Here is an 11,342-nt window from a genome sequence, read left to right as displayed (position 1 = left end):
GCCTTTTTCCTTCACACACACACACACACACACACACACACACAAAATCCTTGTTTTCACAAATGTAAAGGGCATCTGTTTTACGAAATGTTTCTGAAGCCTGACACTATCCCAAACATACAAGTTCTGCCTGTAGCCAAGAGTGAGGAAATCTTTCTGATGCTGGGTTTCATTGAATATGTCTTGCTCATGGAGAAATTATTAAATCGGGAATTTCTAACTTTGTCTGCAAGTGCAATTCCTGATCCTGTTTTTACCTGTGACAGAAAAGCTGGCCTGCCTTCCTCGGGGGCCAGTGGGCATGGCTGGGTTCTCAACAAGTTAATCAGAAAATCCCGTGGCAATGGTTACGGGGATAAGCGAGAGACCCATTCACTTCAATGTTTAAAAAATCATTAATAAAAACACTCAAAACTCTTGAGTCGAGTGTAAGAATATCTGTGAGTGTTCTATTTAAAACATGTCATCATGTTCGCAAGTAAGCCTGACTCAGTGTTTGGTGGAAGTGTTTCAGGGTTGTTCAGCAACCCATACCCACACGGAAGCTTCCAAACAAATTCTAAATTGTGCTTTTCTCGCACGGTGTCACGCGGCTCGCAGAATAGTCTATTGGGGGAAGGCCCCGTTAAAAAGTGCAGGGCTGGCTGGCAGTGTGCAATAAGAAGCCACAGAAGTTCTGACACGGTGACTCCTGGGCACTTGGGATGGGCTTCCTTCCCTCTTGCCCTCTTCTCTCGGGGTCTGAAAATTTGTACCCAAAAAACCTAAAAACAACAATGGTCCAAGAGAATCTGCTCTAATCATACATGTAAGACCCCTCAGCTGATAAGTTGGGGACACTTGTATCACATAAAGATTAAAGATGAGCATTTTTTGTCTTCTTTCTTTTTCCCCAGGGTAGACAGACACACAACCAAAAAACTCAGGCTGTCGGGGGGGTGGGAGGGAGAAGTAGGGAAGTTACTGCTTAATGGTACGGACTTTCTGTTTGGGGTGATGACAAAGTTTTGGTAACGGATGGTGGTGATGGTAGCATGGTGGTGAATTATGCATTTGAATATGGTTAAAAGGGGGAAATTTTAGGTTGTATATGTGTTACTAGAATACAAATTTAAAAAAAAGTACTGTACAACATACAGTGAACCCTATTGTAAACGATGGACTATAGATAATAATACAATTACAGAAATGTTCTTTCATGAATTATAACAAATGTATCACACTAATGCAAAGTGCCAGTAATAGGGTGGTATATGGGAGCTCTATTTTATGCATGATTTTTCCATAAATCTAAAACTTCTCTAATTAAAAAAAAATAGTTTAAATGGCATTTTATGTTATATGTGACTACAATAAGAAATAATTCAAAAAAACACACAAAAAACCCACAACAACATTGGTTTATCATTGTTTCTCCACTGGAGGCTTTCAGGGCATTAGAACTGATAGAAGGATTATCACCCAAAACTTGACCGCAGGCCCCAGTGCTGGGCTCTGCGCACAGGCCAGTCACTCACTCTCTCTTTTTGGATACACTGAAATTCATTTCAATGCCGCATGTTCAATGGCAAACAGGCTTGTCTTGGCTGCTACAGAACTTTACAGGCTTCTGTCCTGCTTGCATGAGGAACTTGGTTATTTTTAGGCTCCAGCTAATCCGTTAAACATACAATGATGACTCACGGCACACAGCAGTCAAATTAAAGAATAGCGGAATGAAAGAAAACTCATCGGCAGACATGCGGTGAATGTATTATAATGTGCTGTCCACGTGCATGTCTGCGCACACGGGAACAGCCGGGGGAAGAAAACGACACTGAATATTAAGCAGTCATCGAAGAGGTAAGGAAAGCAGCCACCTCGAGAGGATCTGAGCATCCCCAATGACAGGGAGAGCTCGGCATCCAGGAAAGAAGCAGTCAACAAAAAGCATCACCCAGAGCACTTGGCAAACAAAACTTACTACAACTCTACTGAGCAAATGTCGTGTACTCTTCAGAAAAGCTGAGCCCAGGGAGCGTGAGACAGAGGGACAGGGAGGACACTACAAAATAAAAGTGTTTGCCAGATGGAAGCCCAAAGCTCCTGAGGTGGGACCAGCCCCTGCGGGGGCTCTCCTAGGGGGTGGATGTGTCGCCAGCAGCCCCTCAGCAGAAGGTCAGCTCAGGAACCCCAGTGCCTGCCTCAGGCCTCTTACCGATTTCTTTCCAATCCACCCCTCAAGTCCAGTTCATGCTCAGACAACCTAGACTGCATATAATCACACGGACTAGCGTGAGGTCACTGGAAATAAGCCATGTGCATGTACACAGGGTCAAAATGGCCTACTGCGCTCACTATTGCCTTCTTTACGAGTTCTCGGAGCTGCTTCTTTCCATACTTTTTTTCTGGAACGTGCGAGTTCTTATTTATTTTTCTAAAACTGACCTTTTCTCTTTTCAAGGCCCCAGCCACCTGAGTGGAAGGATCAAGGGAAACTAGGCTTGTTGGGGGCCTCCTGCAGGAGCCATTTCCTTTGAATACATTATCTTTAATTCTTACAACAGCCCTCTAAGGTAGATCCTTTATTCCCACCATGTAAGTGAGGAACTGAAGGTTTAGAAATGGTGAGTAATTTGCACCAGGTCCCAGGGCTACCAAATGGTGGAGGACAGATTCAGACTTACATCTCTTTGACTCCAGACCTACCTGGCATTTTCCTAAGCAACTTATTTGCTTCCAACCTGTTAGAGGTTGAAGTCTGAACTCCCAGGACCCCAGATCACAACCTTATTTGGAAACAGGGTTGTTACAGATGGAATTTGGCCAATTAAAATGGAGGCCATACAGGTCCAATCTGACTGGTGTCCTTAAAGAAGGGGAGAGGAGATGCGACAGAGTACAGGAAGAAAGGACACCATGTGTCAAAGGGGACGAAAAAGGTGGCCACGTGGAGACGGAGGTGGAGACGCAGCTCCCAGCCAAGGATTGCCGGCCACTGCCAGCAGCTGGGAGAGAGGCACGGAGCAGACTCTCCCCGAGGAGTGTGGCCCTGCTGACACCTCGACTTCAGATTTCGAGCCTCCAGAACTGTGAGACAATACATTTCCGGTTGTTTTAAGCCAGCCACCTTGCAGTACTTCACTTCAGCAGCCAAGGACAATGGGGGGTGTCCACCTCCTCCCACAGCGATGCACTGGCCCCCAGACTCAACGGTTGCTCAGGAGTCCATCTGCAACTCACCACAGATGGGTGACCCTGAACTTGAACACCATTATGTGGCATATATTTGGGAATGAGTCACAAGGGATGTAACTGTGCTTCTGTTGGGGCTCTCTGCCCGCGTCCCATCAGATGAGAGGACAGCAAGGCGGAGGCACCAACCCTCTTCCGCCCAGGGCAGATGATTTGTGTCCCACACCGGAAGATCAAAGAGGTGCAGAGCGCCGGTGGCAGAACCTTGTATGGTGCACACATACGGCGACTGGAGGCGAGGTCCACATGCCCCTTCAGTTTTCCCACAGCAGCAGGGCACACAAGGACCAGAGAAGGCTGTGTGTGGATGGCAAAACCACAGGGACTGAGACAGATGTGTAAAAGCTTTTCTCTCTCCACTGCAACAGCTGGAGCTTCAGCTGCAAATAACATTTCAGGGCATCTTTCCATAATTAAGAGCAAAGAATTCAGCTCCTTAAAAACGTTCAATAAAATTTAAAAAGAACAAAAACAAAAAACCCTCCATTTTACGGAGGATGGCTCTCGTTCCTACTAGATCTACGTGGGTGGTTAGCATGAGGTCAATAAAAGATCCTTTTACATTCCCACGTGGTTTTTGGTTAGCCGGTGCTGGCAGATGTTACAAGGGCTATTCCAGAAGGCAGAAAAGTAGGGGACTGAAACACTGAGGTGGCCCAGTGTTTTATTTTGTATAAGGAACACTCTACCTGTTTAATAGATGAGAAAAACAGAAGCCTGGAGAAGCAAGACAACTCATCTTGCAGATGGTTAGCAACAGACAGAGGCCAGAGGTCAGCTCCCTGCTTTCCAGTCAGGCTCCCTGCCCACCCCACCCCACCCCACCGCTGCCAGTGGCAATGACGGTGCTAGGTTTTAGGAGGTCAAGCACCTGCCATTCTCCTTTCATGTAGGATATATGCCTAGGTTCATAAAGCCATCTGCCATGTGGAAACCATCCCCTTCTTCCTCAAAAAATTTGTGATTTTGCTAATTCAGTTCCATGCTTTTTACATTTCTAAATTTTCCTGGGGGTGGAAGTGTTAGCACATTCTAGCCAGTTGAGACCACGTGGACAGCTGCTTCAGTCCCAAGAGGGACACTGGAGAGTGAAGGATGCTTGCAGTCCCTGGAACTGCAACGAAATCCAGATATCACTTCTTCTATTCCCTCTCCTCCTCTCTCTTTCCCCCTCTCATTTCTCTGCTGCTTCTGAACCTGTCACTTGTGGCAAACACGGCTGGTGGAGTGTTTTTGCTGGGATGACGTCAGCCTGTTTCCGATAGGCTTGGTAAAGCCGCGAATCACTGGTCGGTTGGAGCCTTGCACTTTGGTTTCTACAGCTCGAAATCCAAGCTGCCCTTTGAGCAGGCCACAGCTTCTGGCCTTTCTTTGCAGAAGCCCTTCCCAGCACACAGCTCCACATCCCAGGGGCTGCCGTACAGACCTGTGAATGCGACTTGACAAATCTTCTACTTTCTAATTTGCACCTTGGTTGTTGGCAAAGACGCTAGTACTTGGGCCATGGGAAAGAAGTGGGAGCAGGGCTCTGACTTCCCCCGGAAGCCTATTTCTCCATCATTTAATCACTCATTCTACAGAGTGCCGAGCAGGGGAAAACACACATAGGATTCCTCCTGGGAACTCCAGGTCAACTGGAAAACCTGCAGTCTGTGAATCTCTTGCAGCCTGCATATGGGGAGGCTATCAGGGACTCAGAAATGAAGTCAGTGGCTGGACTCTTTCTCAGTTTTAAAGAAATACTGGTAAGGAACTGGTAACATTTCAAAATAAAATTTCTTTCCCTGCCTAGCTGTGTGGACCACAGTGCCTTAAGAATTAGAAGTACCATGAAAGATAACTTTTACTTTTCATTGTTGCTTCTTTTCCATGTGTCACCTAGAGTCTTCCAACAGTCAACTCATTGTCTTTCCACTAGTACTCACCCCTAATCCAGGTAGACAGATGGGAGTGGACAGCAACTATAAATTGGTGGTGAGTTCTTAATTATGCTGTTTATTAAAATCAAGAAAACACTGATTCTGCTCTTTTTAAAAAAAAAATGTTGAAGGCGTGTCATTTTGAGACATCTTTCCTGGATCTTACCAAAGACTGTAAGCCTAAAGTGACATCTTACCATAAAAAAGAGAAGTATCCAGGGCTAAAAGCACTTGCCAACTCAGGTTCCTTTAAGTTGTACAAAATACCACATCCTGTCAATTCATAAAGAGTTCTGGAAAACACTTTGGAAAACTCGTCTCCCCCACCCCCCAGCTTGATCTTTTAAATATAAACACAGAACAATTCAAATCATTAACTAGGTGGCCTTTTTGCTTCTTTCTTTTTCCTTTGAATTTCCCAAATATCAGCTGTGCCACAACCATTTTCAACTTGAACCCAGCGAGGTCCTGTCCAACTACTCAACAGAAACATCCCCAGCAGGCTTTCACTGCCAGGGAAATCTCTCAAATCTATCTGACTCTAGGAGATCTGGCCCGTAAATTCACTGGGCCATTGAACATAAATGGGCCATGGAATAAATGTATTTGAGTGATTTAAAAGACTGGAAAAGTGGGCTGTAGGAGCCCATGGAAATAAAGAGGGTTAATCACACTTTCGGTTCTTAAGATGACTCAGCTTGGCTGCCCCCCTGACCTTGGGGATTCCTGTTTATCAAAAGCCAAGGAGGTAAGGGGAGGCAGCCCTGGCGTCTCGTACCTTGGAGTGGGACGAGGTGGCTCTGAGCATCTAATATTCTCACCTCAACCACAGACCCTGCCTTTTTTTCTGAAACAGAGCAGAATGGCTGCCAGAGGGGCCTAGAACCCTGAAGCTTTTTGCAACCAGGGTCCCTCATCTGAACCGCAGAACACAAAAAATAACCTGAGCACCGGTTTTCTTAATCATTCCAAGGATGAGGCGTAAAGAGCCTCACTGCAGCCACACAAGAGTTAACTCATTACCCACCAGGATGCCTCGGGGCACCGGGGCTTCAGTTGTCTCGCAGAACACAGCTGGGAAAGGCGCCGAGTCTCAGATCTGGATAAAAACGAGAACCCTCTATCGCCCCCAGCACCCCACCCCGGCCCCCGCAGATGGAAGAGGCTCATCTCGCCGGGAAACGACGAAGGCAGCGGCGGGGTGGCCGCGCCTACCTGTGCAACCCGGGACGCCGTTACCTGTGCTCGGTGCTCCCCGACTGCAAACTGTATCACGGCGCAGCCCGGGCTGTGGCTGTCCTCGATCCTCTCCACGGTGCTGGAGTCGATCTTGAGATCGTTGCTGATCTCGGCGCTCTGGATGAAGTCTTCCGTTTTCAAGTCCTCCACCTTCTTCAGCTCCCCGTTGGCCAGCTGGATGATGGAGCCTTTCATGAAGTAGGGAGGCAGCGTGGGCGGAGCGGCCGGGGCCGCCACCGACTGCACCACGGGCAGGTGGATCTGCGCCTGCACCATGGCCGGGTAGGCGGCCGGTGTGGCCAGCGCCTCCGGGGTGAAGTTCTCGCCCTTGGGCACGGCGGTCGTGACGAAGGTGTGAGGCACTGCAGCGAACTGAGGCGAGGACGTGGCCATCCCGGGGGCCGCTCCCGGCGCCTCCATGTCGGCGCCGCCGACTGGGATGAGCAGGGGCTGGGTGCCGGGGATCACCAGGTGCTGGGGCAGGCTGCTGGCGTACGTGATCGCCTGCTGCTGGCCGCTGCTCAGGTAGCCGATGACCGGCGGCTGGGGCCCCGCGTAGAAGGCCGTGGCCGGCAGGCCCACCGGGAGCGGCTCGGACGCGCTGTGCGTCGTCTGGATGACCGTGTGGGGCGACAGCGTGGCGACGGCGGCCTTCACCCCCTCAGGGCCCAGCGCCTGCTGCGGTGACAGCGCGTAGGAGCGGTGGCCGGCCTTCCCCAGGTGCAGGCCGCCTTTGTCGTTGAGGGTGGAGGGAGACGCCTCCCGGTGCGCGCTCTGCGGCGTCTCCAGGTCCGCCGCGGGGGCGCCGCTGTTGGGCAGGACCATCACAGAGGCCCGGACGCCGGACGGATCCCTCGCAGCGCCGTAATCGGCAGGGCTGGGGTGCACCACCATGTGCCTGGACTCGTAGGCGTGCGCCGACTTACCGCCGGCCTTGCCCAGGCCCAGCTCCGCCGAGGGGGGCCCGGCGTACCGGCGGCCCTTCTCCATCTCGCCGTTGAGCATCTCCTTGGCCTGCATGGCCTGCTGCAGCCTGCTGCTCTCGGCTTTCTTGGCGGCTTCCCGTGGGACGAAGTGACCGCCGGCGTCCGAGTACTGCACGACCACCTGGGAGGAGGGCCCCAGGGTGAGCGTGTGGGGTATCATCGGCTGGTGGGGGTGCAGGTGGACGGGGAGGGCCGGCGGGGAGGCGGTGCGCCCGGCGCTCTGCGGCGAGCTGGAGATGTGGACGTACTGGTTCTGCTGGGCGGGCGGCGGGGACCCCGCGGCGACGAGCCCTGGCGTCCTGCTGAGGTGCTGGGGCGGCTCAACCTTGTGCGCCGAGGCCTGGCTCAGGCCGCCCATGTTGGCCAGCAGGGTGGAATAAGCCTCCAGCTGGGAGCGCTGGGACGGGGTGGTGGCCATGGCGGCGGAGGCCCCCGCGCTGGTGGCGGGGTGGGCTGCCGGGGAGATGAGCTGGGAGGGGATGAAGCCGGCGTAGGGCCCGCTGTACTGGGAGGACCCGATGAACTGGAAAGTGTGCGGCAGGTGTGCGTACTGCACGGGAGAGACGGGGGTCCCCGACCGCGGTGGGGGGTACACGGTGGGCAGCGTGGTGGTCGCCGGGACCGACCGGGGAGCGCTGGGCGGGGAGCAGTCCAGCCCCGTGGACAACGATTTGTGTAAACCTATTCCCTGGGGTAAACCGAGGTCCACAGCAGCCCCGGCCGGCCCGTGCCGCCCACCCCCGTGGCCCTGGCCGCCACCGTTGCCGGCCAGCCATGCCAAGCCCTCCGCCCGGTGGTTGTCGTGCGGCGGGGCCGTGGCCTTCTCCTCGGAAGGCCGGCTGGTGGCGGGGATCTCGCGTTTCTTGGGAGGCAGGCATTCGTTGCTCCTTTCTTGGTTGGGTTTCATTTTTCGCCGTGCCCCCTCCACGGTGACTGCTTCACTGGCTGGCTGGCTCGGATTTTAGTCTGATAAATGGAAAGTCACATTTGATTTCTGTAGGGGATCCAGGTGCTTCATGAGGAATCATCTCCCCGTGGGTACAATCGGCCAACAGCAGCTCTGGATGCTGGGAAAAGAGGGCAGGAGGAGGGGAGAAAGGGAAAGGGAGGAGAAAGGCAAGGAGGGAAAGGAAAGCAAAATATCAGCACCAGAGCAAACATCCTCAACAAGATTCAGAATAGGCCTCTGGCTACAACGTGAATTCCAAAGACCTGACGATAGCCCCAGCACCAAAGCAGATCAAACACTGGCCATGCTAGATGGCTCATCCTGAAAATTAGTAAGATGCTGAGAAAGTCAAAACTTCAAAGCATATTGGTTTTCCTGGAGTTAACAAGGCCCCTAAGATATGTTTCCCAATTTCCTCTCTCCCTCTTCTTTTTCTCTCCTTCTTTGAGAATACACAGTGCATTTCTTAAATTTCCTTTTCATAAATGCTGATCCCATTCTTCACCTCTTCTTTACCTTGCTAGAAAAACAAATGAACCCTACAGGAAGGACACAGGGAAAGGTGAAAGTCAGCCATAGCCTGCCCTCTTAGAGCCAGGCACTGAGCAGGAGGTTGGGAATAGGAATCCAGAATAGTCTTGCACATTGCTTCCAATTTCTTTTCTGCTAGAATCACTATTCACAGATTCCACAAGAGTCTGGGCCCCTACGGAATCTACAATTCCCTCTTTCTTAACACATGCACATGCACACACAAACGTGTGTCGGCTCAGCATATAGAGCCACAAATCCTTTTTTCTACAATTTCAAAGTAATTCCCAGTTCAGCCACTCATTATGGTAACGGCAAACCAAAAGAAATCTGAGACACAGTCAAAAACCTGGAGTATGGTTACAGTTAAAAAAAAACAAAGACAATAACAGGAATACAATTAAGGAAACACATCTGTTTCACATCCCTGCCTCCTTCTTGCTTTCCTAGTTGTCTTTGAACTTTCTCTTCCTACTGCTTCTCCCCCTTTCTCCCTGGGAAGGGTCAACTCACTCTAGAGATGCACTCTCCTTCAGACAAATCAGACCTGTGTGTTTAAAACTGGACACATGCATAGTGACGCGGGAACAAGTTCTTTTGGGCACATATCTCAGCTTCTTAGTAACCACCGAACTCTGAGGCAACACTTCAGTGTGCAAACCTATCCCTACCTGGTAAGAGGCAGAGCATCAACCAAGCCATCATGAGCCATGATGATGAGCAGCAGGTCAGAGTGGACCCTTACAGGGAACACTTGCAGAAGTGAGCAATGTAATATGCTGCACTTAGGAGAATCCATGGGACTGGGCTTTGGGAATTCCAGGCCTTTGAGTTTTGGCATTTCTCCTACTCAAACCCTCTTTTCTATGATCTGATTTTCAAACAAATACAATTTGGTAGCAAGTCTTCAGCTTCATTCCCCGCCTGTGATGAAGCAACTACAATATATCCCTATTGTAACACAGCCCCTCTCCTCTCCTCTTGGCCTCTCTCTCACATACCGCTTATTCCCCAACCTAATTTATAACCTCTGTTTTGCCAATGATTTAGCAGCCCTTTTGGTTTTGCCTCAACATCAACACTGTTTTTCATGACGAAAGGACAAATAATGCAAAAGAGAGTTCCCTAATCCTTAATGATTTTGATTGGGTTATATTTGAAGGGAGGGTTTTAGAAATTTGGTGCCTCAACAGCAATGGACATTTCAGTAAGAATAGGATTTCTCACAAGACAAGCAAGGTACCTTAAAAACTGGAATGGAAACAGAAAATAAGTCAAAGACTTATTAGTATTAGAATAGAATTAGCATAGTATTTAGTATTTAGTATTAGTATAGAATTACTATTAGTATAGAATACTAATACTGAAGAAATGAAGTACTATGTCCAACAGTGGTGCCAGTTTTTTTACCCTCACATCCTAGGGCTTTTGCAAGTGCCAAATGACTACGTTCGGTACGGCTATCTCTTAAAAAGAGCACTGCACAAAATTTACCCCCAGAACTTGCAAATTTACCCCTAATACCTGCAAATATTTACAACGAAAGCACTATTTTCAAAATGACAAAACAAAGTTAAACTACAAAAGCATTTTTTTTAAAACGGTGCCCCTTTTGGCTGTTTGGAAAGCCTTGATGCTGATATTTTATCTTCAGATTTTAAGCATCACTCTTAAGAACAAAATGCCTAAGCGCCTACATTCCCATATCAGCTAGCAAAGAAAAGTCATTTAAGAGAATTTCTCAATGAGAACTGTTCTATGCGCCTCCTGCTGGCTCTGCAGTTGCACAGATCTGATAAAACCCCACAGGATTTCATTAGGGATGTTCATGCAAGAGTGATATGTCAGAATCGGAAAAGAGAACATTTGCATATAGTAGACCCAGCCAGTAAGGGAATAGGTTAATTAGCCCAAGGCAGCTCTAGGGAAGAAAAAGCAGCAAAATAAAGGGCCTTTCAAAGCCAAGCAAAATGTCAAACACATTCTGAAAGAGATCCATTAGCAATGCAAATGTAAAAATGCCTGTACAACTGAATGCACAATATACAAAACCAGAAAACTCCTCTGAAGGCACTTCTGTAAGAATCCAGCTTCAGTAAATCTGAAAAACAATGCTGACTTGCTTCTCGGTAGTGCCGGGGTTTACTTATGCTGCTTATTCAAAAGACACAGGCTTCCTTAGCCCTAACGTAGACTCTGGGATTTTTGCTAGGAGACCGTTAAGGCTTATTGGCCTAAATTCAAATGTATTCTTCTGGAACATCATTCATTGATAAGCAACATCCTTTCCAGATAACACCAATGCCACTTATCAAGGGTTCAAAGATTCAAGCAGAAGCTGGAGGGACTCAAACTGTGACTTGGGGCCAAACTGGTAAAAATTTCAACCCATCCTCCTCCTGCTCTTAGGACCATGTCTCCTATTTCCTAATGCAGCTCAGAGGGGACAGGACCCTCTAATTCTGGGGCATGAGTCCCTTCTCT

At 49.4% G+C, this 11,342-nt stretch overlaps 1 protein-coding gene across 4 annotated transcripts in view; it reads right to left on the bottom strand.

The window, feature by feature from the left end:
* Nucleotides 1-11,342, bottom strand: part of ATXN1 (ataxin 1) — a 508,626-nt gene that overhangs the window by 18,352 nt on the left and 478,932 nt on the right. For all 4 annotated transcript variants that reach the window (XM_037844369.1, XM_037844370.1, XM_037844372.1 and 1 more), the window contains one exon: nt 6,393-8,445. In XM_037844369.1, coding sequence (XP_037700297.1) covers nt 6,393-8,285 — 1,893 coding nt within the window. In that variant the 5' untranslated portion in view covers nt 8,286-8,445. The remainder of the gene's footprint in view (nt 1-6,392; nt 8,446-11,342) is intronic.

The sequence above is a fragment of the Choloepus didactylus genome, chromosome 7 (assembly GCF_015220235.1).
Source record: "Choloepus didactylus isolate mChoDid1 chromosome 7, mChoDid1.pri, whole genome shotgun sequence".
Lineage (NCBI taxonomy): Eukaryota > Metazoa > Chordata > Mammalia > Pilosa > Megalonychidae > Choloepus > Choloepus didactylus.
Note: the sequence above shows the minus strand (reverse complement) of the source record. Positions and strands in the feature narration are given on the sequence as shown.